We start from the raw sequence: 26,390 nt of genomic DNA, 5'->3' as shown, positions 1-26,390 counted from the left end.
TTTATAATTATATAGCAAGTATACCTCATCTGCCGTCAACACATCAAGCCGGGCACGAAATGCTCTCAGCCGCTCATCGCTCTTCTCCATCGATATAGATGGCCACAACGAAGCCCTAGGAAGATCCAGGTCAACTGTAACTGCCTCTCGATGTGGCCTGAAGCAAGGAAAATACTCGTAAATCCAGGACTGGAGCAATGTCATACAACCCGTTATCTGCCCGCAATCTCCTCTAGTAGCAATACCAAGATGACGGTATAGATATGTTAGTGCAGCTGATCCCCAAGAAAGTCCAATGGCTCCAGCTGCCGAGTCCTGCACCTCTAACAGATAAGAAGGTCGGATGCGGTCACCACTCTTGTCTACGAACAAGGTGGAACCGAGCATCAGCCACGTCCAAGTTATAGCCTGGGTCTCAGGAATCCGATCACCTCTACAGTGCTCCATGACGGAAGCGGCTCGTATACCACCAGAAGAATAGTGACGGGCATCTAACTCAACCCGAGTCATCCCAAACAAATCCATCACGCACTCCTTAAGCTCATCAATACTCGCATCAGCAGTCACCATGGCACCATCTACGGGGATGCGCAATATCTCCCACACATCATGCATCAAAATGGTCATCTCGCCAAACGGCATGTGAAATGATGACGTGTCTGGCTGCCACCGCTCTACAAATGTCGTGATCAGAGCAACATCTATGTGACTGTGCATAATACCAGGTAAATGGAACATGCCAGATGACTCGATATGCGACTGAATCGTCCTGAAAGAACCACTGTACCATAATCTCAGCTTCGAGCAATACCCTGATCTGGTATGACACCTAAGGACGCCCCTATCCTGACCGGCCCAGATAGCACATGCAACATGTCCCAGAAAGCTCATGATCACAGCACCATCAAATGGACCCCCGGGTACGGGGTCCTTCACAACCCAGTCATCCTCTGTAGCACTCCTCGATCGCTTGCTGCTACCTGAAATTACAGTAAATGGTTTACATTAAATTTTTGGTATATTTTCCAATAATCACGATTAAAACAAATAAAAATAAGCAGATTTTTAAATTTCTCTTACCAGAAGACGATCCTGCGGTAGAAGAAAATCGTCCGTCTCGACCCCTCGTCACGACGCCACGATGTATGGGGATAGTATCAGAACTAGGACGAGGCATAGAGTCATCTCCGTCCATCTCTATATCAGCCGCCTCATCCTGTCCCTCAGCACGCTCCGCCTGTGCTGCATGTGCCCTCCGGGCGTCCGTCATGAACCGCTGCTGCTCCGTCCGCTCCCGCCGAGCAGATGCAGTAACAGGACGTGAAGACGTGTGTCTGCGGTCAGATCCCACCTCATCCTGTAATATTATTTATTTATTATATGCAATTTACTATAAATTTTTTTATTTTTTATGTGTTCGGGTCTGCCTACGGCCGGTCCGTACAATTTTTTTTTTTAAAAAAAAAACAAAATTTGGCCTTTTTTAGCCTGGGCGGGTGGCTTACACCACCTGGCCGACGGACCAAACGGGTGCGGTGCACCAGTCGGCCATAGGACCGACTGGTGCGCCGCAAACGTTTGGCCCGTAGGCCAAACGGGCGCGCGGCTCATATGCGTTCCACCTACGGTGGAACGCACCGTTCGTGCGTTCCACCGTAGGCGGAACAAGTAAATCGCACCCGCCTGGTGCGATTTCTGTTTTTTTTTCCCGATTTCGGAGCCAAAAATCATGAATTCGTTAATTATTTGAATGGAAAAACTTACCGTAATACCCATGTATCCTTTGCCCTTGCCTACTTTTTGTGCCATGTCGTTTTAGGTCGGTTTTTTGAAAACGGAAAGAAAGTAGAGAGGATTTGGAATTTTCAAATTTCTTGTTTGAAATAATGAGAAGGGCAATATGGTCAATAGAGTGCGGTGAACCGGAATTAGGGGGCGGTATATAGTCGCTCACTTAAAATATGGACATGTAAAGTAAATGTGTCGTGTAAATTGATTAACTTAAATACTCATTGTTTAGTATTGCAACAAGTGTTTTTAAACTTCACAAGTATATGGCACAATTTTTTTTGTTTATTATTATTATTATAAATTATTTTTAAAATAATAGGCAAGTTATATTGTTAAAGTTATATCAAAATATTTTTAAAGCATATTTACATAGCATATTTAATATAATAGTATAAAATTTTATACTATTATACACAACTCATATACTTGGTAATATTAAAAATATTCATTTTGATTCTTTTAATTTATAACTGTTATAAAACTTACTCAAAACTTTTAGTTATACCTAAAAATATCAAATTAAGCATAATAACATAATTATATATGATATAATCTTAATTTAATATAAAATACTTTAAATTTTTTTGACATAGACGTGACAATTAGTGCTCGTGTTTTCCTTTGTCTTTAATGTAATTTTACTTTGTTTAATGTAAGTGCATTGCACACAACTTAAAAAAAATATATTATAGGCTTAATACCCTCACAGCCCCCTCAAGTTGGCCCAATACTGCAACTGACCCCCCGTACTTATACTTTTAACAAGTAACCCCCTCAACTTGCTTATTTTGAACAAATAACCCCTCAAATAGGTTATTTCGGGAGTTTTTTTTTGCCATTTACTTAATGTATCACTAGATTAGTTAGATGTAGCAACCGATAATTTGAAATCTTTTATTTCTGATGTAATATTATATTGATTTTTTTTTGGCTTTAGGGGTTATTTATTCTAAATAAGCAAACTTGAGGAGTTATTTATTCCAATTGAGCAATTGGAGGGGTTATTTGTTCCAAATAAGCAAGTTGAGGGGGTTACTTGTTAAAAGTGTAAGTACGAGGGGTCAGTTGCAGTATTGGGCCAACTTGAGGGGGCTGAGAGGATATTAAGCCTATATTATATTAAATAATAAATAAAATGAGAATAAAAATTTAAGAGAATAAATAATATAATTTTTTATATACTAATATTGCAAGTATAGAAATATTAATATATATCATACAAATTTTATTAAATTTGAATTTTTTTCCTTACATTCTTTAAAAGCAGTTTTATATTATTATTTTTTTGGTAAAAAAACAATTTTATACTTTTATTTATAAAAATTAAAGGAGACTTAATACTAGTTGATTAAGATAAAATTTAAGAATATTAAAATATATGGATAAGTTTACTAATCTATTAGCTCTTATTTGAGAGGAAGTTAATGGAGGCAAATGTAAGTAATGGAAGGTTAAATATCGCATTAATCTTGTTTGTGAATTGTTTTGGAAAAGTAAGTAAAAGTTAAAACTTTTACTTCATTTAACCTCCGAACTCTAACCTCTAAACTGGAAGTTAATAGAAGTAATAGAAACTTTATTAATTTTTTTTATCTCTGCAGAGTAAATTTAATCTTCATTCCCTTCTATATTTAAACTTCTAAACAAAGTTAATTTTTAACTCTCATTTACATTGTATAAACTTCCAAGATTAATTTTTAACTTTTATTTCCATTAATTCCCTTCTTTTCCATTACATCTTTTAACTCTCATATCCATTAACTTCCAAATTTTCAAACAAATGCTCAGTAAAAATATAAATAGTAATTAATTATAACAATTAAAACTAAAATTGACTAGAAATAACATAAAAAAATCCTAAAAAAGAAATAACATAAAACTATATAAATTGTATAATAAAATATAAACATGAAATTCACTCAAATAAATTATATGATAAACATAAATTAGATTAAAAACCCTAAAACCATAGTAATAAATAATAGGTAATAATTATGCAGATTTCCCCCCAAATAGTAGTATATATATATATATATATACATATATATATATATATATATAAAGGGTAAATTTCAAATAAAACCCATGTGATTTCACTAATTTTCAGATAAAGGGCTGTGGCTTACTTTTTGTCAAAACGAGTATTGAGGTTTCACACTTAGATTAATGCTATTAAAATTATCTTTAACGTCTTGAAAATGAAAATTTTCAAGAATTAAAGTTGTTCAATGTCATATTTTTTTATGGAACTACATTTTCCATTTTCGAAAATCATCTTTTTTGGAACTTTCTATCTCTAAACATTAATTTTCCCTTTCTTTACCAAACATCATCTAAATAATCTTAAAATAAAAAAGTTGAAGAATTAAAGTTGCTTAAAATATTAGTAGTTCTTAAAATATCTCATTTTTGAAGTCGTGAAGGGTGATTTTAATAGTATCAATCGAAAAAGTCCTTATTTTGCTAAAGTTGAAAAGCTCAATCCTCGTTTTGACAAAAAGTAAACCACAGCCCTTATGTGAAAATTAGTGAAACCATATGGGTTTTATTTGAAATTACCCTATAAAAAAAAAAAGTAATATATGCTTTCTTCAAATAAAAATAAAACAAAATCACGTTTTATTTAAGAAAATGGTTGAATGTTTAGCAATATTAAAAAAATAATTTAATAAAACAAAAAACAAAATAAAAATGTAAGGAATTTAGAGATCTAGGGTTAATTCCGATTGCCACCTAGTCCTTGAAGTGTCTCCGAGTGTCCCTAGAAGTCTCCACCATTATTTCCGACAACAAATCATCACTCCGCCAAACATACAGCTTTCAGCGCCAGCACCACTGACACCTAAGCATTCACACTCTTCCTTCTTCCCCTTTTCACCCAAAACTCGAAAATTTCCATCTCCCACTTTTCCCCAAAGCTCTCGTGTGAGAAGTTGTGACCTACTTGAAGCAGAAAGGGGAAAAAACGAGTGTGGTTTGGTGCTGTGGTGGTCTGGTTGTCCATAGGAAGTTGCAGGCTCGGATTTGAAGACGAATTATGGGTTTTAAGGTTATGATTCTTTAGGTTTATTGCTTCTGCCAATAGAATGGCTTCCACGTCTCAGTCGCTCCGTTTTCTGCCGCTGCCGTCCCCCGGCCCTACTGGCGGTAGCTTTGATGCTCTCAATCGTATATTTGCAGACCTCTGCACTCGTGGCAATCCTAAGGTACCTCTATTTAAGTGTTTGTGTCTTTTTTTTAGTTCAATTTTTATGCTGCCTCTTTCTGGAAAAATGAAGTAGAAGGGGGTAAAGAAAAGCTTACGCAATGTGAATTGTGCTTTCTTTACATACGGGAAGGATGCTGATTAGTGATGGATAAATATTAGAGCGGGGAAGTAGAATACATGTGGTCCTGTTCTCTTTTGACAGTGGAGAGAGTATTTTTTTTTTTTTATTTTTTTTTTTTATCGTGATTTAAAGATAATTACTTGAGATACGCATGTAGGTGTTTGTTTTCTTCAGTTTAGAGTTGAAGGTTTTCAAGGATTTATTCTATTTCCAGTTTTCTCTTCTGCAGAAGTAATGTGCAAGAAGCAAGTTTAGAAATCAGCAGTTTTTGTTAATGTTGTCTTTGTGTTAATTGATTATGTCGGTGTTCTGCAATACTTAACTTGGTTGTTATTCAAGTATGCATGGTGAATCATTTAGCTTTGGTGTGGCAGGAAGGTGCAACATTAGCCCTAAGAAAACATTTGGAGGAACAAGCTCATGATCTCAGTGGAGAAGCTTTTTCTCGCTTTATGGATCAGTTATATGAAAGAATTTCCACTTTACTGGAAAGTAATGAAGTTGCTGAAAATATGGGAGCCTTAAGAGCTATTGATGAGTTAATAGATGTTGCACTTGGTGAGAATGCCTCCAAGGTCTCAAAGTTTTCTATTTACATGCGGAATGTGTTTGAGGTAAAGCGGGATCGCGATGTCTTGACCCTTGCTAGTCGAGTTTTAGGTCACCTGGCTAGGGCAGGGGGGGCAATGACAGCAGATGAAGTGGAATTTCAGGTTTTTTTTTTTATTCCTTGATTTGGTTTTTAGTATTGTCTCTTGCCTTGCGGCAACTAATATTTCATGTATAGGTGAAAATGGCCCTAGATTGGCTTCGCAATGATAGAGCAGAATATCGTCTTTTTGCTGCTGTCTCAATTTTAAAGGTATGCCGTATTCTGGGACGAACTCTTTTCTTTTCAATAGTGGCGGGTGTTATCCATTTATGTAGTTATTAAGCCCTTCTTGTTCAATCTTAAGGACTTTTGTTTCTTTGAAGCTTTTAGTTAATATTTTCAGCTCAGCTTTCAAAAGTTCTTTATCCAAATGCATGCTTTGCTTTCGACGGCTGCAGGAAATGGCCGAAAATGCTTCCACAGTATTTAATGTTCATGTACCTGAATTCGTCGACGCTATCTGGGTTGCTTTGAGGCATCCAACATTGGAGATTAGAGAAAGAGCAGTAGAGGCACTACGTGCCTGCCTTCGAGTTATTGAGAAACGTGAGACTCGTTGGCGTGTCCAGTGGTTAGTACCATATAATATGTTTGATACTTTGATTTTTATTTTTTTTAATTGGAAGATTGGGAGTCGTTTTTGGAAGGCCTATGCATCCTAACGAGGTTAGCACACATAGGCCGACCTGAACAGGCCCAAGATATTATTAAAGATGATGACACTTTGATTTAATTGAAGAATTGCATTTGGAAAAAAGCATAATTTATGTGATATTTTGCTTTAATAGTTTCAACAATATTTGGAATCAAAGAGTTTAAGTTTTTCCAGACATAAGAAATATGTGCCTGCCACCTTGGGAGTTTAATTTCCCAAGGTTTTCAAACATATGACTGGCCTACCATCTCGATGCACTCCGGACTGCACAATTCCCTCAGGAGGTGGAAATCCTACCTCTATACAGAATAGAGTCTTGCAGGCTCCCGTGGATTAATCGGATTTTATTTTTGTATTTTTTAAATTTTTTAATAAATAAATATACAAATACAATTAAAATATGAATCATACTATGTAAAAATAACAACATAAAAGATTTTTAAGATTGAAAAACACATATTTTAATGTTGGCCTAATACATCACTAGCTCCCTGAACTTGTCCATTATAGTAGATTGGCTCCCTGGAGTTTGCAAGTGTCTCACCAGCTCCTTGAACTTGATTATTCCGTATCAACAACTCCGTGAACTTGTCCATAAAAGTAGATTAGCTCCCTGAACTTTATAAGTGTCTCACCGACTCCCCAAACTTGCTTATTCGGTAACAACTAAATACAAAAATCATAATAACATCAATAACAAAATTCGCCAACAAAATAACATTAATATCCTTAAAAATAGCATTTGATAGTTCTAGGTATTTTCTTTTATTTTTAGATTATTTAATATTTTATTTAAAATTGAAAAAATTGACAAAATTCAAGTGCCATTTTTTGGAAGGGTGCCTGGGTCTGCCCAGGCGCCCAAAAATTGGTAAACCCGTTTACACCGCCCGATTTGAGGAAATTGGGACGGTGTGGTGAAGATCCCCGCCTAGGCGGCTGCCTGGGCCGACTTTTAGCGCACTGCTCTTAATGCCCCTATAAAATAACAAACAACTCAACTAGTTTCAAGTTTTGCCTGCTCCTTATTCTTTCTCCGTACATATGCTCTCTATTTCTTAGGTTCAACATTGTTCAGTTTTGCTGCATTATTAGCTTGTTCTCTATCAAATCAAATACTACTAGGAGATAACTTTCTTTTGCTGCATGCAGTACTAGAAAGTTTTGGGAGCTCATTGATATGCATCAAGGAACCATTTGAACTAAAAGTTTAAGCTGATAGTTAAGGCCCAAGAACAACTTTTTATTATTATCTCTGACACACCCCTCATGTGAATGCCCCCATGCTTGAAGCCTTTACAACTATGTTGCATGGAAACGGGAAACGAAACCGAAACGTAAACGGATACCGGTAAACGTTATTTCTAAGAAAAATTAGCTAGGAAACAGTAATGGAAACGGAAACGGAAATGGACACGAAACGTAGAAACACTAATGAAGAAGAGTTTCCGTGCAACATAGCTGTACAACACATGCCCATCTTACCATGCGTTGAAATTTAATCAACAAACTGGGTTTCCAGGATTTGGACCCTCGACCACTTGGTCTAGGAGGCTTGGATGCCGTGTCAAGGAACCATTTGAACTAAAAGCTTAAGTTGATAGTTAAGGCCCAAGAATAGCTTTTTATTATTATCTCCGACAATATGGTTAAAATGAGGCCATGAGTATAACCATAGAAGAAGCAATATATTTCATGGAGTGATGCTAACTTTCACTTGTCTAGATAGATTATAGTATTTGCATAGTTAACTTTCACTAGGAGATGCTACTTTTCCTGTTTATGCACATTCTGGCTAGGTGGTTGAGGAGGTAAGAATTTCTTTGAAGATGCTCATCCAGGAGCAGGGATAAACTTTGAGTGCAATTCAATTAAATGGGAATTGGGAATGGTTCCTCCTATGTTGAAAACTAGGTTACACATGTACAAATAAAGCTATCTTTAGGAAGTGGTTGTGGAGATGCATGACGAAGAAGTTAAGTTTTCATTTGTTTGGCTTGGGCTAGTTTGGTGTATAAAATACTGATTGATTTTCTTGGCCTTCCAAATATCCTTTTGATTATAATTAGTCATAATGTGGTTTGTATAACAATATGAGATGGAGTTGTGCACTTGACATATTATATTATGGTTCTATACTTCTATTGTGTGAATTTCAATTCTTAGTGGAGAAGTCTTGAAATGGTGCGAAATATTTGAAACATGCTTTACTGTATGGTCCATTCGTTTTGAACAAGATTAACTGCATTTATTCATAAATAATGGGACCTGAGGCAGTGGGGCTCCATGGGTACTATGAATATCTACTATTGTTGACGTTTGAAAGACTATGAAAATTTACTATTATTGTTATTCCCCATGGCACCTATTGAGAATAAGAGAGGATTATCTAAAAAAGGGCAGTATGTGGAGGTTGGTGACAATTAATAGTGGTTTTGTGAGCTAGCTGATACGTGCCTTTATAAGTTTGGTCTGTTTGCTTTGTCCAGTAAAAGTTAGGGTTAAATGCATTATTTTTCACTGAACTTATATGGTTGTCTCAACTCAAAATAGTCACTTAACTTCAGAATAAAGTAACTCAACTTTGAGTTTTATCTCAACTAGGTCACTCCGTTGATTTTAGTGATTAAAATGCATCAGAATGGTGACATGGGTGACATGTCAGCATGAGTCAACTCAAATCTCTAACCGAAACGACACATGACATCCACGTATGCGCCACCTAGCTATCACGTGTCAGCTATTTTTATGGAAAAAAACAAAATTTAGTTTTTTTCATAAAAATAACCGACACGTGGCTGCCACATGTTGTTTCGGCTAGAGATCTTAGTTGACTCATCCTGACGTGTCAGCCATTTCGATGCCTTTAAACCACTATGTGGAATGACCTAATTGAAACAAAACGCAAAGTTGAGTGATTTTATTGAGACAAGTTGAAGTTGAGTGACCATTTTGAGACAACCATGTAAGTTTAGTGACCAGTGGTGCATCTAACCTGTAAAAGTTAGGAAAACTTGCTCTCTCCTATAACCCTGAACCATATTGTAGTACCCAATTTTCTTCCACTTCCTTCAAATTGGAAAAGGAAATAAAATTTACTGCAAAATAATGACTCTGTTCGAGGAAAATAGATGTGCTCTCAGTATGTTGATTTGGTGAAGAGGCGAATGGAAGGTTCTGTTCGTGTGCTATGTCGATTGGCAGCCTTTCTCTTTTGGAAGCATCTTTACAGGACTTTTAACCGTTTCACTGTCTTACTTTATTTAGCTTGAACTGTTCACTTATTTATCACACTTGTTTATTGTAAATCTTCATTTTAATTCTGCCCAAAGTTGATTAGATAGGTGTTGGGGTAAACTCATGAAATTTTTCTTTATTTGCATTTTTATTATTTGTTGTTCAATCCTAGTGGCCTAGTAGGTTAGATTGCTTCTTGGTTGCTCCTGTTTCCTTCTACTGTAAGAAGGCGTTACTGTTCTAAAGAAATAAAATTCTGATGTTCCTTTGCTTATGTTTTGGTGGCTACTACAGCATGCTCTGATTTTACTTAATAACGTTGTATCTTTGGAGCATTGTGTCCTCACCTTCTTTCTATATATTCTTTTTATTCATTTCGATTTATTTTGAATTACTCTTTATCGGATTTGGTTAATTAGTATGTTTTGGGTGTGGTTTTGATAGGTATTATCGCATGTTTGAGGCAACACAAGATGGATTGGGAAAAAATGCTCCTGTTCACAGCATCCATGGTTCATTACTTGCTGTTGGAGAGCTATTGAGGTCAGTTTAAACTTTTCAAATTTTTTTGCTTATGAAGTAGCTTAGTTTCTCTCAGCATCACTAAATTGGCCTTGGAGAACTGTATTTTGGCCTATTTTTCAGTTAGTCATATTAAGTCATGAAATATATTATGATTCTTTTATCCCCTATGTAATGTCGTCTTGTGAACATTTGGAAGGGTGAATAGAAATTTACTTGATTGTCATGTGTTACTCGCCAAAAGATGAAAAGGCTGAGGTATGAATTCTGTAAATCTTAGATCAATGGTTATTCTGTAAAATTGACTCTGTAAAACTTGAAGAAAACTCAATTGTTAGGCATGCTACTTTGGCTGGAGAACTGCATTTTATAGTTGACATGTTTTCGTATTGCCTCTTTGCTGAAGGAGACATCACTAATATTCATGTGAAACAAACTGTGTTAGTCATGATAGTGTGTCCTTTGCATAAGTTTTTTTCCCCTAGCAATTGCGAGGATGCGTCTTTTGACCTGAAACTGTGGAAGTCCTGCCCTGATTTGTGCTTGTTTTATTTCTTCTCAATTGAGATGGAATTGCTCATGGTCTCTCATCAAGTTTTTGAGTTGTAGTAGTAGAGTGGTATGAAGGTTGTCAAGTGGAAAGTTAGCTGAGCTTTAAGCATGTGAAATTGGGTTTTCGAAAGCGAATTATTAAATATATTTGTATCAAGAAGTGGGGATATCTTTAGGCAATTTACAGATTGTATGTTTTGGAGAAGAGGGTATCCCATTAGTAGGAGCTTACTTAAAAGGAGAGAAAGGGTGTACCAAGGGCTTGTTAGTAACGAGAAGAAAGAACTTATAGGATTAGCAACGAGAAGAAAGAATTTGATCAATGAGTGAGATGTGGAAAGCTTCTATCTTAGAGGAGAGTGTGATTTCTTGGGGTACTCTTCTTCTCTCATTCCCTCTTTGTCGGGGTGAATTTTGGAGGCTGCATGACTTTTTATTTTTATTTTTTTTTGCATTTGAGTGAAGAGCTAGACAAGTATCCTCCTTCAGTTGAGAATGAAGATAGGTGGTCGGAGAATATCTTAATTTAGATGAAGTGAAGGAAGGAATTCCAGGACTATGTTGTGATGATGATACCGAGTTCTCTCTGAAGTTATAGTAAATGGTAGAAAGGAGTATGAACTCTTCTTTTATCTAAAGTGATTGTTTTGCCACGATTAGGAGATTCAAATTCCAAGGTCTTTTGGCTCATTGCCATTCATTATGATTTATTTTTATTGAAGTCCTTTCAAATAAATATATGTGAGTGCTTGGAGATGCTATTCTTGTTCTCCTGGTGTTTTATTAGCAATATCAGACGTATGATTTTTTTCCCCTTTTCCTGAAAGAGTTCTGCATGATCTTATGAGCAGATATAGAGAGGCCCTTAATTTGTATGCTATTTATAAACATTGGAAAAGACTTGTGCTGCTAGGAGGCTAGGAGATAGCCTGATCAATTTCCCTTAGAATTAGCTCCGTTTGACATAAACAACTTTCAGTTCAGCTGAATGATGGGGTCCAAAGCTGGGAAGCAATGAATAGGTGTGAGCCTTCTAAAATTAATTCCTTTTCTTGTTATTAGTGAAGAATTAACATTGGAAACAACCATGACATTAATGGCCTCCAAGTTTAAGGAGGCCTTGTTAAGGGGATTCTCCATCCTGTACGACTCTTCCTTGTTTTTATATGTAAGAGTTCACTTTGTGTTATTCAATTTATTCTGTCAAGGGATGAAACTATTATAGTAAATCTAGAATTCTGATGATTAATGATTTCGAAAAAAAAAATGCATATTGATCTTGAATATATAGTACTTAATTTGGTTCGCTTCGTTGTTTTGCATTGCATTACTTGATTAATTGGACCAATCAACAAGTCTCATGCTTCATCATCATATATGTATTTTATATTTTTTAGTAGCTTGGGGCATAGAACTAACATCACTTGAGTGGAAGGATGCTGGTATGTTGTAGTTAAATTATTCAGGGAAGATATGATTGAACTAGTGAATAGCTACGCCTTTAACTATGTTTCAAAACTAGTTCTTTTGAATAAGAAAAGCATTGTGTAACACCGTAGAATTTTCTCTTCCTTCATTCCAAAGCCCATGAAATAATGCTTTTTATCTATTGCAACTACATATCTTTTTCTGTTTGGATGAACTGCTGGTACTTGGTGTGGTGAATATTCAGTTTTGAGTGAAGGACATCAGATGTTCACTTTTTATTATTTGTGCTTTTGGACTTCTTATATATCGTCTTAAAAAGCATTATTGAAGTTACTCCAACAAGTTTTAAGATCCATTGGCTGTTGATGTAATTAATATTTTATTTGGGCAGGAATACTGGCGAGTTCATGATGTCCAGGTACAGAGAAGTTGCTGAGATTGTTCTCCGATACTTAGAACACCGTGATCGGCTTGTTCGCCTTAGCATAACTTCATTGCTACCTCGAATTGCTCATTTCTTGCGGGATCGATTTGTTACAAACTATTTAACGGTATGTTTAGTTGGCTTTTTCCTCTGGTCACAGTAGGTGTCGAGTTATTTCTTTTTTCTTTTTTTGAGAAGGAAGTCATTTTTTTATGCTCTGTAGATATGCATGAATCATATTCTGGCAGTACTGAGACTGCCAGCTGAAAGAGGCAGTGGGTTCATTGCTCTAGGGGAGATGGCTGGTGCTTTGGATGGGGAACTTGTCAACTATTTACCGACAATTATGTCTCATATTCGTGATGCTGTAAGTACCTGGCATATAGTTGACACGTTCTTCTGCGGATATTTTAATTGTCCATTGGGGATTTTATCCTTTTTTGCTGTTTTGATTTCTTAAGAATAAATAATATTGATTTAAGTACTCTATTAATTTGTTACAGATTGCTCCACGTAGAGATAGACCTTCGCTTGAGGCTTTGGCCTGTGTTGGTAACATTGCTAAAGCCATGGGACCTGTTATGGAACCATATGTACGTAACCTTTTGGAAATTATGTTCGCTGCTGGTCTCTCCTCCACACTTGTTGAATCCCTTGAGCAAATAACCATAAGGTATGTGTGATATTAATTTGTTTTACAAGAGTTCTGTTGTATACTCTTAATTTCAGTTAAGAATCACAACTTTCTTGCTGTTTCAGCATTCCATCTTTATTACCAACTATTCAAGACCGGTTGCTTGACTCCATTTCACTGGTCCTCTCAAAGTCACATTACTCTCAGGCAAAGCCGGTTGCTTCAACAGCTCGAGGGGTCATGGTGAATGCACCTCAACGAGTTTCAGACCTTAGTGGTCCGGCACTTGTGCAACTTGCTCTGCAGACCCTAGCTCGCTTTAATTTCAAGGTTTTTTACTGAAGCTTTCCCTAACCCCCCCCCCCAACCCCCCCCCCCCCCTCTCTTCTCCTTTGCTCTCTCTCTAAAGAGAGTTCTTTATTTATCTAGGGTCATGAACTTCTTGAGTTTGCAAGAGAATCAGTAGTTGTTTATTTGGATGATGAGGATGGAGGCACACGAAAAGATGCTGCACTTTGTTGTTGCAAACTAATTGCAAATTCTCTTTCTGGCATCTCATCAACACAATTTGGTTCTACGAGGTCTGGTCGAACCGGGGGAAAGCAACGGCGTCTCATTGAGGAGGTTTTTTTTTTCCTTTCTTTTTTAAATCAGTCTTGATGTTCTGTGGGTATCAATTAATCATGAATAAGAGAAGAAGGGATCAAACAATGGAAAAATAGTTCCAAACCAAATTTCTCTTCTTTTGAGATCGGTGCATGCACTTAAACTAGTAAAAAAAGTTCAAAGCCCAAGATAAGAATTAAGACCAACTGTGATTGAAGTTGGGTTTCTGATGGTGCCATTTTTCCTATTATAGTATCATGTTATGATTGATGTGTTAAGTTCCCAAATAGAGGTTGATTAATGTTTTTCTAAATGTGTGGAATTCTTGTTCTTGCACTTAAATGTTTCTTGAATACCCTACAGCTTGTGGAAAAGCTTCTTGTTGCAGCTGTTGCGGATGCTGATGTAACAGTTCGCCATTCCATTTTTTCATCTCTTCATGGAAATCGAGGGTCCGATGATTTTTTGGCACAGGCTGACAGCCTCAGTGCAGTTTTTGCTGCTTTAAATGATGAGGTACTTGTATGACTCCTGAAGCGTGTTAGGTTTCCATTCATTCAATATTTGTCTGTGAAAGCACACCTAATTTGAGTATGAAACCATGCCCACAGGATGACATGGATAAATTGCAGTGTTGATTAAACTGTGACTAACAGTATGGTGTATGCCCTAGAGGAGATAGTTAAAATAATTGATTAAAAGTGAAAATTATTGCAAAATTTAAGATTTATCATCTTTGGGATATATGTCCTGACTTCATGTTCTTTTCTGTAAAGTTGTTGTATTTGTGTATATTATGGTAAGTATTCTGCCATTATGACCTATGATTAAAATTCTCGTTTGCACTGCACTTCGTTCAATAAGTTCTACAAAGTGCATGCTTCCGTTGCTTATGATGGTGATACTGCTGTATGATTTTTGTCATTTCCTTTCTTGGTATTCTTATCAATTGAATTGTGAAAATTGAAAAAGGTAAGTGTTGTATCAGGACTTTGATGTCAGAGAATATGCAATCTCAGTAGCTGGGCGACTATCAGAGAAAAATCCCGCATATGTTCTGCCAGCCCTTCGTCGTCATCTGATACAGTTGTTGACTTATCTTGATCAAAGGTGATGTAGTATTAGCTTGACAGTTTAATATAGGATTATGTTATCTAATAAAGTAACTATTGTCCTCACTATCCAAGCTGTGGAAGCATCTCTCACATAGAAATGCCTTGTAACATCAGCAGTGCAGATAGCAAATGCAGAGAGGAAAGTGCAAAATTACTAGGTTGTTTAATACGCAACTGTGAAAGATTAATACTTCCATACATTGCTCCAGTACACAAGGTTTGATTTGTTTATGATATATATTGCTTTTGTTTTCCTGTCTTCCTTTTTAATGTAGGAAAGCCTAATTTTGCAGGCACTTGTGGCAAGACTTGCTGAGGGCACAGGAGTAAATGTAAATAATGGCATCATTAGTGGAGTTCTTGTAACTGTTGGAGATCTTGCTAGAGTGGTGTGTGAACTTCTCTTCTCTTCTTCTCTACACCTTAGTTTGTTGTATGGATTGGGGTTAGAGTGAAAATGATGGGATTCACATATTTCCAGAAGCAATTAGTTATGATATATTATTTAATTGCAAAAGATGATATTGGATGATTTAGAAGAATTCAAATTTAAATTCTAGTGTCAGGGAATTGAAATGCCAGTTAACCTAATATTTGAATTGGTTTACTGCTACCTAACTGTTAGAACTGTTATGCAATTAGCAATTACTTGATTTTTATTAGTTAAGATTTGGAATTTTGTATCTAAAAGTTCAATGATATTATGCTGCACTAGACATGATGCTCATCAAATGGTTAGCTAGTTCAAGGGTACCCTTACATCATAGGTTAACCCTCTCTAATATGAACACAAGGGCATGCAGAAAATTTCTTTGGGTGCAAACATGACTTCTAGCTGTTAGACCGAAACCTTTGGAGTAGGGATGGATCTGCATACAATATACAAATGTCGAATCATGATTATACTTGGGGCTTTTATTCGAGGACTTCTCTGCATGTAAAATTCATGTCTAAATCAATATATCATTAGAGCAAGTGTATTTGGTAATCCACAAACTTAATCTAAGCTTAGTGCCTGAAAATTTCTCAGTAAGTGTCTTATTGGGTTTGCTATATTATTAATAGCATGTCCTTTCTTTGCTTACACTTTTTCTTTTTGGTTTATTTGGGTTGTGGTGCTTATCTAGGGTGGTTTTGCTATGAGGCAATACATTCCAGAACTTATGCCTTTGATTGTTGAAGCTTTACTGGATGGAGCTGCAGCTACAAAACGTGAAGTGGCTGTTGCAACTCTTGGTCAAGTTGTTCAGAGCACAGGGTATGTAGTCAGTTCATTTTTTATCTTTATCATTATTATTCTTTTTCCACGCTTGCTTTTTTTGATGTGGGTAATTGAAACTCTTTTCCATAATTTTTTTTTTGTCCAAGATCTAAATACCAATTTTCAAGTTTTTATATAATTTCAATTTTTTTTTTTAATTGTTCCTTTCCCGTTATGTTTCCTGGTGAATCAATGAAACCTGAATATGGAAACTTTTTTGATGCATATCTAATTTGTTTATTTTTAATAATGTCAATGATGCGTGTTATATTATATTTGTTCTTTTTTTTTATGTTTCTGTTTATTTTTCTTGACTCACAGGTATGTCATAACTCCATATAATGAGTATCCACAATTACTTGGATTACTCCTAAAATTGTTAAATGGTGAGCTCATGTGGTCCACTAGACGTGAAGTACTAAAGGTAACTTCATATTGATCAAATTGCATAGACCTATTATGTTTCTGTAACTGTCTTCGATGCAATTGTCTGTGTTTGCCAGGTTCTTGGTATCATGGGAGCCTTGGATCCTCATGCTCATAAGAGAAACCAGCAAAGCTTGCCTGGATCACATGGAGAGGTTGCCCGTGCAGCTAGCGACTCCGGCCAACATGTTCCATCAGTGGATGAACATCCTTTGGACCTTTGGCCATCTTTTGCTACGTCTGAAGATTATTACCCCACGGTAGTTCTTAAACTGATTTGTCAATCCTCTTATCCTTCCTTTTTATAATAGATTTTGTTGATGTATTTTAGGTTGCTATCAATTCTCTCATGCGAATTCTTAGGGATCCTTCACTTGCTAGTTACCACCAAAAGGTGGTAGGATCACTTATGGTCATATTTAAAGTAAGTCAACATGATAAATTATGCTGTTTTGTTTCTTTGACTATTTGAATTAATTTTCTGTTGATTATGTTTTGAATGAGACTTTTTGTTATATTTCAATCTTTTTTTTTCTAATTTCTTCTTCTATATATATTTTATCTTTTGTTTCTGCGAGGTTAGTCAATGGGCCTTGCTTGTGTTCCATATTTGCCAAAGGTTAGTGTACATTAACTTCTACCTGTGCCTATATCTATCTCTGTACTAACCCCAGTATTTTTTTCTTTTATATTCTCTGATGGCAGGAGTCTTAGTTTTTAATTTTCAAAGAATAGAAATGTCATGTGAAAACCCTTCTCATCCCTTGCACCTCTACCTCTGTGCACATGCATATGTAGTACCCCCTTTTTGCCTGCCTCCATATATTATAATGTAGATTACTCTCCCATCTTCCCTTTCTCTCTTGTCATCTCTGTGTGCATGTTTAATTGTTTATACATATTTTGCCCAGAAAGATAATTGGAATGCAAAGGTTGTAGTGTTACATAGGTACAAAGGACTTAATGCAAATTTCTAGGTTTTATTCAAAACTTACAAGATTTTGAGATGAAAGAATTTACATTGAACTGTATTTTTTGTTCAGCTGCATTTGTTGATGGAATAATCAGAAGTGATCTAGGAATTTGTCCTATGGTTAATTAGTCTAAAATGAACTTTTTTGGGATTGGATTGTTGAACTATCAGGTTGCTACATAATGTTCACAGTTCCATAACTCTTAAAATATGGCAAAGTTACTTTATTTAGGATGGAAAATGACATTTTTGTCCTTAGACCATCTCCATCCCAATACTCCATTGGTAGTTTGGCAAAAAAATATGATAATGCTATACTGGGAATAAGGGAACTTAGTGGATGATGGCCCAAAGATGAGGAATGATTGTATCAGGAGAAATAAAGGGACATGTAGGGATTTCTCTTTAGCTAGAGTTTGTTAAGCGTTGGAATTAGAGTTGTGGAGAGAGAGCAGTTGTTTATATATGTGAGGGAATAGCTGGTGAGAGGTACCTTTGTAAATTTTAGAATTGACGTCTCAACTTGCTTGTTCTTGGAAAAGGGGTGCTGTCTTGAGAGAGCAGAAGTTTCTCTTTTCTTCATCTTTGCTTTATTCTTTTTATTGTTTTCGTTTTTCTTTATCTCTTGTAGTTTTGCATTTCAGAGAGCTAGGAGTTTCATTTATACTAATTTCTTTTTATACATGAGTTTGCGTGTTTCTATCATATTATTGCATGCAAGAAGACAAGAACTTAGTCATTGTGTTTTCCTTTAATATTACCAAAACAGTACAGTTGCCTCGAATAAAAACTTTAAGCTTTTAAATTCTTTTTTGTGAGGTAAGCAATAAAATATTTGTTGCATGTACTTAGGTTGGGTGTATCATGTAATTTGATTTATTTCAATTTTTTACATAGTCATAAGTAGGTAATTGAACAGACAAGTTGCAAATTTGAAGGAGTTGTTATATTGAAGCAAACAAGAATTATACCTTCTTGGAGTGTCTTGCAGAGAAATTCAAGTTTTTGGGGAATTGGTTTGCTGGGGAAAAGGAAAATATGGTAGTGGATAGGACGGAGTGGAGGGAGCGAATCTGTGTCGCTGACACGACTTGATTTTCACGGTTTTATATGATGGTTCATGTTAGCCGACCCTGAATCATTTCGGGACTAAGGCTTTGTTGTTGTTGTTGTTGTTGTTGTTGGTTTGCTGGGGAAAGTTGAATTTTGGTAACTAAATGTACATCATAAATGTTTAAGTGCTATAGCCATGCAAATCTAATGACCTTCAAAACTGTTGCTTCAATTTCCTTTAAGGAACGGAAGTTGGTTCACATTTGCAAAAAAAATATTGTAAATACTGCAAAGTTGTCGGTCTTGTTCTTTGTTTTCATTTTGAGATAATCACAATACAGATCACATTTGAGATTATATCTTATATATTATATTCAATATATTTTTTCCTTCATCTGATTTTTTTGGCATGATGTATAATTGTAATTTAAGCTTAAATTTGAGATTTAGAGTTTGATATAGCTTTATTCATTTCTCATATCTGATCAGTTGATGCAAATTTTGAATTAGTTACAAATGCTATCAAGTTCCTTCAATTATGAAGCTGTCTTGAAGTTGCCATAACTGCTCAATCTCTACTGTTAATCAAACATCACAGAGATGTATCCGGAACATGTATGATTGTTGCTCAATCACAATCAAAATTCCGAGAAGTAATCGATACATCTCTGTAATGTTGGATTACCACTGCCTGCTCTTTTCTTTTGATATTTTATTTTAGTGAGCAACACTTTTGTTATATGTAACCTCCAGTTATAGTTAATTATGCCTGATATTTGTCCTTTTTTGTAGGTTTTGCCTGACCTCTTTCACATTGTGCGGAATTGTGATGATTATCTCAAGGATTTCATAACATGGAAGCTTGGAACTTTGGTATCAATAGTGCGACAGGTGATTACAAGCTTGCGAGATACTTAGTGATGCTTTTTGCCTTCTGCAGATGTTTATGATGATTTATGGTGTTTTGATGTGTTTATGCAGCATATTCGAAAATATCTTCCAGAATTACTCTCTCTAATATCTGAATTATGGTCATCCTTTACTCTGCCTGCCACTAATCGCCCGGCACGTGGCTTTCCAGTAAGTTAAACCCTTTCTTATCTGTGTATAATAGTGTTACTATTACTACATTTTCAGATACTTTTTAGCTCAGTCTTTTTTACTCAAATGCATATCCACCTTTTCATGTCAGGTTTTGCATCTTGTGGAACAACTTTGCTTGGCTCTCAATGACGAGTTCAGAACACATCTTCCAGTTATTTTGCCTTGTTGTATTCAGGTTCTGAGTGATGCAGAACGGTGTAGTGACTACACTTACGTTCTTGACATATTACATACACTTGAAGTCTTTGGGGGTTAGTACTTTCTTGTCATGCTTTGTTAATGTTGTTTCGTGGAAGCTACTGTTCATGGATCAATGGACTCTCAGATAAAGCAGTATTTGCTATTCTTCATATTCTCCTACAAACTTATGAGAAATCATTCTATAGAGGGTCAATTAGATAATGCGGAAAGGAATAAGGGATTAACTTTTGTTATCCTTGATTTGGGATAAGTTAATTTATGAACTAAACTCTAAACTAATGAGATTGCTAGTTCTTTGAGAAAATAAACTCACATACTGTTTGAAGCATGATGGAATCAAAATTGACGTATAAGTAGTTCTAGCAATGGAGATTAATACGCACTGAATAGCAACTGAGATTTGTGTTTTTCATATTTGAATAATTTTTTTTATTTGGGTCAAGAATGTTGGCCATTCTACTTTTCTAGTCGATGGGTCACTTAAGAGACCGACATTAAAGCTATAGGAGGAAATTTTGCGTGATGTTTGAACTGTTGAGACTGGGGAGGCTTGTGTAATGAAATATCATAAGGACTAATTTTTCCTGAGATACCATACACAAAAATTGCTGTTGGTTCAATTTATGATCGGGAGTTTTGAGCCCTATAACAAACCATGTAACACACTAGGAATACATGAGATACCATGTAGACTAAGAGACTACATTGATATATTTTACTTAAGAGCACTACACACTTGTATATACAAGACATTCCTAAAATCACTCCTTAAATCAATGAAACATAGTAGCCCTACTAGCCACCTATAGTTGTCTTGTAGCAGCCTATAATCAACAAGCATGCTATACATTTATTACATTGACTTATTCTGTAACGCTTCCCCTCAAGCTGAAGCATGGATTTTAATCATGCTCAGCTTGCTGCAGATACAGATAACATAGTCATAAAGGCAATACACTCAAGATATTTAAGACTTAAAATAAAATCTGGAACCCGCAACCTAGAAGAACAAATTGGATAGGGGAGACCACAATGGAACATCAAGCTTTGTCGGAAACAGAGAAGCAAAACTCAATTGAAGCAACATGCAAGAGGTTGCTAGCAAGGACAATGCACAAAAGGAGATTCACCGGAAAACTAAACGGACAGACAGGTTGGAACAGAGAAGCGACAATGGCGGAAGAAGAACTGAGACTTGGAGCCCTAGTTCCAAACAATCTGCTCACTAGGGCAGACATTGAAGCTGAAAGAAACAACCCAAAAATACAAACCCCGAAATTCTGCACACGAGGGCAAAAGTTGAAGCTAAACTAGGTTGTGATGCCATGTAACAAACCATGTAATACACTAGGAATACATGCGATACCATGTAGACTAAGAGACTAGGTTGATATATTTTACTTGAGCAATACACATATATATTCAAGGCATTCCTAAAATCACTCCTTAAATCAAGGAAATATAGTAGCCCTACTAGCCACCTATAGTTTTCTTTGTAGCAGCCTATAGTCAACAAGCATGCTATACATTTGTTACATTGTCTCACTCTGTAACAAGCCCCAATGAGACATTGGGCTGACCCAGCCTTAGAATCTTTGTTTGAATCATGTAAAAATTTAACTTTTTAGAAGGGAAAAGAAAAGAAAAATCCCTAGTGCGTATGTTTTTTGGAGCTTCAGTTCCATGAAAATCCTTGTACTTTTGGATATTGTATTTTGTAACCTCTGAATAATTTCTCACAAGCAATATAGGTACGGTGGACGAGCATATGCATTTGCTTCTTCCTGCACTCATTCGGTTGTTTAAAGTGGATGCTTCTGTGGATGTAAGACGCGCTGCTATCAAAACATTGACAAGATTGATCCCTCGTGTGCAGGTAGGTCCTGACCTTTCAGTTATCTGTTCTCATTGTCTTTTTTCTTTTTTTAAGTTGTACGTTTGTATTTCCTAGATTTGATTATGGTGAATTTTGTTTTTAGAAATTTTAAAATATCACCTCAAATATTTATTTCTAATGTCCAGTGACATTATGGAATCAATATACGAGTTGGGTAATCCAAGTATTTTCTGCAAAAAACCAATAAAAAGCAGCACACACTAGCACACATGCCATTTTCTAATGTGGATAGTTTCCAGCATACATGTGCATGTTCTTATGTAACTAGGTGGTAATCTTTCTTTCATATGTATTTTTTTCTGTTCAGGTCACTGGCCATATTTCTTCACTAGTGCACCACTTGAAACTTGTCCTGGATGGGTAAGTCTTTGCTTCCGCTCTATGTGAATGTGAAGTATTTGTCCTGTTTTCGTGTACGAGAACTTCCCTGTTTTCTAATAATTCCTATATGTAAAAGACCATGTAAATTGTAATACATGGGATACCATGTAGACTAGAGTAAGATACAACATGAATATGTTAAATTGAAGAAGAATACAAATATGATATATATATATATATATATATATATATATATATACAAGAATGAGGATAGGAAGTGGATCTCCTATCATCCTTGTCTCCAATCCAGTCTGCATTGGAGAAACACTCCATCCGGGTATGTCCATAATTCTTGTAAAGTGATCCTCGTCCCGGAGTTCCCTTTAAGTAGCTTAAGTAGCATAAGATCTGTTCAAGTGTAGTTCAGTGAGTAGTCCAGTGATCAATGGTGGGAGAAAATATAAACTGGCTGACAACACTAACGGATTAGGCAATATCACGTCTAGTCACTGGAAGATAATTCAACTTTCCCACCAAACACGCTCGTGTCTTCTAGGATCTTTAGCTCCAAATTATCAAGAACAAATTTTTTTTTGAGTGACAACAAATGAATAATATATTTTCTTTGAGATGACAACAAATCAATAACATATTTTCTTTGAGACAAGAAGATTCCTTTCTTACTCCTTGAGACATCAATTCCAAGAAGTACTTTAGATCCCCCGTATCCATGGTATGAAACTGACCATGAAGAAACGATTTTAGAGATGAGATTCTTGAAATGTCACTACGTGTAATAACAATATCGTCTACCTAGACGACAAAGAGAATGATACCCTAAGCAGAATGTTTATAGAAAACGAGTGATCAACTTGCACTTCTTCATCTCAAACTTCTCAACTGCTTGGCTAGACTTTCCAAACCATGCTCGAGGACTTTGTTTCAACCTATATAGAGATTTTCGGAGACGAAACACTTTTGCCATACTCCCCTAAGCAACAAACCCTGGTGCTCCATGTAAACTTCTTCTTGAAGGTCACAATGGAGGAAAGCATTTTGATATCTAGCTGACGCAATGGCCAATTGGAGCAGGCCGTCAAAAACGAATAGAAGTCAGTTTAGGCACTAGAGAGAAAGTGTCAGAATAATCAACCTCATAAGTATGAGCATAGTCCTTTGCAACAAGGAGTCTTTTAAAGAGCAAATGAACCATCAGAATTGACTTTCATAGCAAACACCCATCGACATCCAACATATTTCTTTCCATTAGGAAAATTTACCAAATCCCAAGTACCATTAGCATCCAAAGCATTAATATCATATACCATTGCATTGCGCCAGCCCGGATGGGATAAGGCCTCCGAGACAGATATAGGAACAATAGTAGAATCAAGTGAAGCAATATTGGGTAAAGGTTAATACGGATGGTGCAGCGGACGGAGCGCAAAATAGTCGAGGTTTTGTCATGGGTTGCTTCGCCTTTAAAATCCCTGAGTCATATGCTCATATCGCGGAGTTAATGGCAATCATATTTGCAATTGAAACTGCTTGGGAAAGGGGTTGGCATAGCTTGTGGATTGAATCGGACTCGAGCTAAAGGGCGGCCCGGTCGCACTACGCGTCCCCGCTGAGCGAGGGTCCGGGGAGGGGTCCCACCACAAGGGTGTACTGGGGGCAAGCCTTCCCCTGCCAATTTATTTGGCAAGAGGCCGCTCCTAAGACTCGAACCCGTGACCTCTTGCAGTAAAAATGTTAACTGACAAATCCTCGGAGGTTCCATGGAAGATTAGGCAAGATTGGCTTGGTTGTTTATCCCGTTACTCGGCTATGCGCTGTCGCATCACTCATATTTTTAGAGAAGGTAATCAAGCGGCTGATCGGCTTGCCTGTTTTGGCAAATCTTCAACTACGCTTAATTGGTGGTCTTCTGCTCTACATTTTTTTCAATCTTTTGTTTTTGACGACCTTTGTAATGTTGCACACGTTCGTTTTCTTTAATTTTCTCTCCCATTGTAATCTTTTCCTTTATTTTAATAATATTACGGGTTGTCTAAGTGTGTTAGGGGTGCCAACCTAGTTGGGATGTCTGACCTCTTATTCGCGTCCCAATCTTTACTTAAAAAAAAGTGAAGCAATACAAGACTGTTAACGAGAGGATAAGCTTTCATAGGAAACAAAAGCAGAAATAGGATAAGAGCTATGAAGCAGCGACTCGGGTGCGGACATGGGTGTGGCAAAACTTCATTTTTAAAACATATAAGACATGGGTGCGAGCCTTGGCGCAACGGTAAAACATTGTTGTCGTGTGACCGAAGGTCATGGGTTCGAGTCTTAGGAGCGGCCTCTTGCCAAAAAAAATTGGCAAGGGAAGGCTTGCCCCAGTACACCCTTTTGGTGGGACCCCTCCCCGGACCCTCGCTTAGCGGGGGCGCGTAATGCACCGGGCCGCCCTTTTTATAAGACATGGGTGCGGCGAGACACGACAAATTTTTATATAATTAATTATATATATGACATATAAAAATGTATGGTTACTTTGTTTTTTTCCACCATTGGATGTTGACTTTGTTTTTTTCCACCATTGGATGTTGACTTTGTTTTTTTCCACCATTGGATTAATTTTCTATCGTGAAAAAAACAAAGTAATGGTTACTTTGTCAAAAACAAAGTAACCATAGCTTGCACCTAAAAAAAAAAAATCCATAACATAACACATTATTAATTCATCGAAAACATCTAATACTTCAAATCAAGTCAAACTATTTAATACTGCAATGTCAATAACCCAATCCTATGATGTTTTACTATAAATAATATAAGACACTAAAAAGGATTCCACTAAAATGAAAAACAAGTAATGGTTACTATAAATAATATAAGGTAATCAATCAAAACCAAAACAATTACTAAAACATCACAGACCAAAAAGGGTTCCACTAAAATGAAAAACAAGTAATAAAACAGCAGAGACCAAAACAAGGTGCAATGAAAACGAAAGAATCAAAACCAAAACAGAAGGAATGCAAACGAAAACAAGAAAAGATGGAGTCACACCAGAATAACGAAAGAAACTTACAGCAGCGAAGATGAAGAGCAACAGGCGGAATCGCACAGAGAAAGAAAGAGTTTGGGTATGGAAGGAAATGAAGGAATCAGTCGTACCAGAGGATCGCATAGAGGAGCACCAGATCGATAAGGTTTGGAATGAATCGCACCAAATCGTTAAGGGTCAACTAGACGTATCCATCCCTGTCCTTCTGTGTCTGATCTCCAAAACAAAAAAAAAAAAAACGCCCGGGACACGTTTTTGCCGTGTCGGGTGCGAATCCGGCCGTGTCCCCGACGAGTCCGACACGGCCACGGTGACCCCTGGAAGAGTCGGTGCTTCATAGGATAAGAGCTAGATCGTTTACCCTTATGAAGGGCAATAGGAAGGTCATCACTTGCTTGACTTGACTCGGAAGGAGGATCTGAAGGCGAAACAAAAATTGGTACGGAATTGGAAGCAGAAGGTTTCTGTCGAACAATAGTAGAATCGAGTGAAGCAATAAAAGACTTGTGAAGGAGAGGATAAGCTTTCATAGGAAAGAAAAGCAGAAATAAGATTAAGAGCAAGATCATTCACCTTCACGAAGGGCAATAGGAAGGTCATCACTAGGTCGACTTGACTTAAAAGGAGGATCTCAAGGCTTGTATGTAGACTTGAAATTGCACCGTCTGGTAAACTTTAGGTTTAAGATCGCATTTTTTGTATTTAGAGGCTAAATTCCTCTCCCCCAACAACCATTGGGGCTAAATTTGTACCTTATCCCTTTAATGAGAAATATAATGTTATTCAATTTTGAGATATTTTCTATGGTTGTGATAGTTTACGGAGGTTAATCTATTATTCCTATTATAAGTTATAAATCAAACTTTTAAGATTTGATCCTCCCATTTTATACTTTTTTTTTTTTCATAGTATTATTTTACCTATGCATGCATATATGTTGATGTCTAATTTACAGGAAGAACGATGAGATCAGGAAAGATGCTGTTGATGCACTTTGTTGTTTGGCACATGCTTTAGGAGAAGACTTCATCATTTTCATCCCATCAATTCATAAACTTTTGTTAAAGCATCGATTACGGGTATGTTAGCATAGTTCTTCTATTTCTGTTGCTTTCTTCTTGTCTTCCTTTTTTAATCTAGTAATTTTAGTCATTAAA

At 36.4% G+C, this 26,390-nt stretch overlaps 1 protein-coding gene across 2 annotated transcripts in view; it reads left to right on the top strand.

Annotated features, from left to right (window-relative positions):
• Positions 1 to 4,496: 4,496 nt before the first annotated feature.
• Positions 4,497 to 26,390, top strand: part of LOC136226202 (serine/threonine-protein kinase TOR) — a 39,009-nt gene continuing 17,115 nt past the window's right edge. Inside the window, exons 1-25 of one of the 2 annotated variants that reach the window (XM_066014552.1) lie at positions 4,497 to 4,997; positions 5,495 to 5,833; positions 5,908 to 5,982; positions 6,171 to 6,343; positions 10,109 to 10,207; positions 12,558 to 12,717; positions 12,814 to 12,957; positions 13,094 to 13,263; positions 13,350 to 13,554; positions 13,654 to 13,848; positions 14,194 to 14,346; positions 14,819 to 14,940; positions 15,063 to 15,162; positions 15,239 to 15,334; positions 16,073 to 16,203; positions 16,528 to 16,630; positions 16,710 to 16,892; positions 16,964 to 17,056; positions 17,216 to 17,251; positions 19,451 to 19,549; positions 19,640 to 19,738; positions 19,851 to 20,013; positions 21,715 to 21,839; positions 22,168 to 22,220; positions 26,189 to 26,312. In XM_066014552.1, the coding sequence (XP_065870624.1) occupies positions 4,878 to 4,997; positions 5,495 to 5,833; positions 5,908 to 5,982; positions 6,171 to 6,343; positions 10,109 to 10,207; positions 12,558 to 12,717; positions 12,814 to 12,957; positions 13,094 to 13,263; positions 13,350 to 13,554; positions 13,654 to 13,848; positions 14,194 to 14,346; positions 14,819 to 14,940; positions 15,063 to 15,162; positions 15,239 to 15,334; positions 16,073 to 16,203; positions 16,528 to 16,630; positions 16,710 to 16,892; positions 16,964 to 17,056; positions 17,216 to 17,251; positions 19,451 to 19,549; positions 19,640 to 19,738; positions 19,851 to 20,013; positions 21,715 to 21,839; positions 22,168 to 22,220; positions 26,189 to 26,312 (3,360 nt within the window). In that variant the 5' untranslated portion in view covers positions 4,497 to 4,877. Of the gene's footprint in view, positions 4,998 to 5,494; positions 5,834 to 5,907; positions 5,983 to 6,170; positions 6,344 to 10,108; positions 10,208 to 12,557; positions 12,718 to 12,813; positions 12,958 to 13,093; positions 13,264 to 13,349; positions 13,555 to 13,653; positions 13,849 to 14,193; positions 14,347 to 14,818; positions 14,941 to 15,059; positions 15,163 to 15,238; positions 15,335 to 16,072; positions 16,204 to 16,527; positions 16,631 to 16,709; positions 16,893 to 16,963; positions 17,057 to 17,215; positions 17,252 to 19,450; positions 19,550 to 19,639; positions 19,739 to 19,850; positions 20,014 to 21,714; positions 21,840 to 22,167; positions 22,221 to 26,188; positions 26,313 to 26,390 lie in introns of both variants that reach the window. The other variant, XM_066014551.1, reaches the window with a different exon arrangement.

This window comes from Euphorbia lathyris, chromosome 4 (assembly GCF_963576675.1).
Source record: "Euphorbia lathyris chromosome 4, ddEupLath1.1, whole genome shotgun sequence".
Taxonomy (NCBI): Eukaryota; Viridiplantae; Streptophyta; class Magnoliopsida; order Malpighiales; family Euphorbiaceae; genus Euphorbia; species Euphorbia lathyris.
This window is presented reverse-complemented; position numbering and strand designations above follow the sequence as displayed.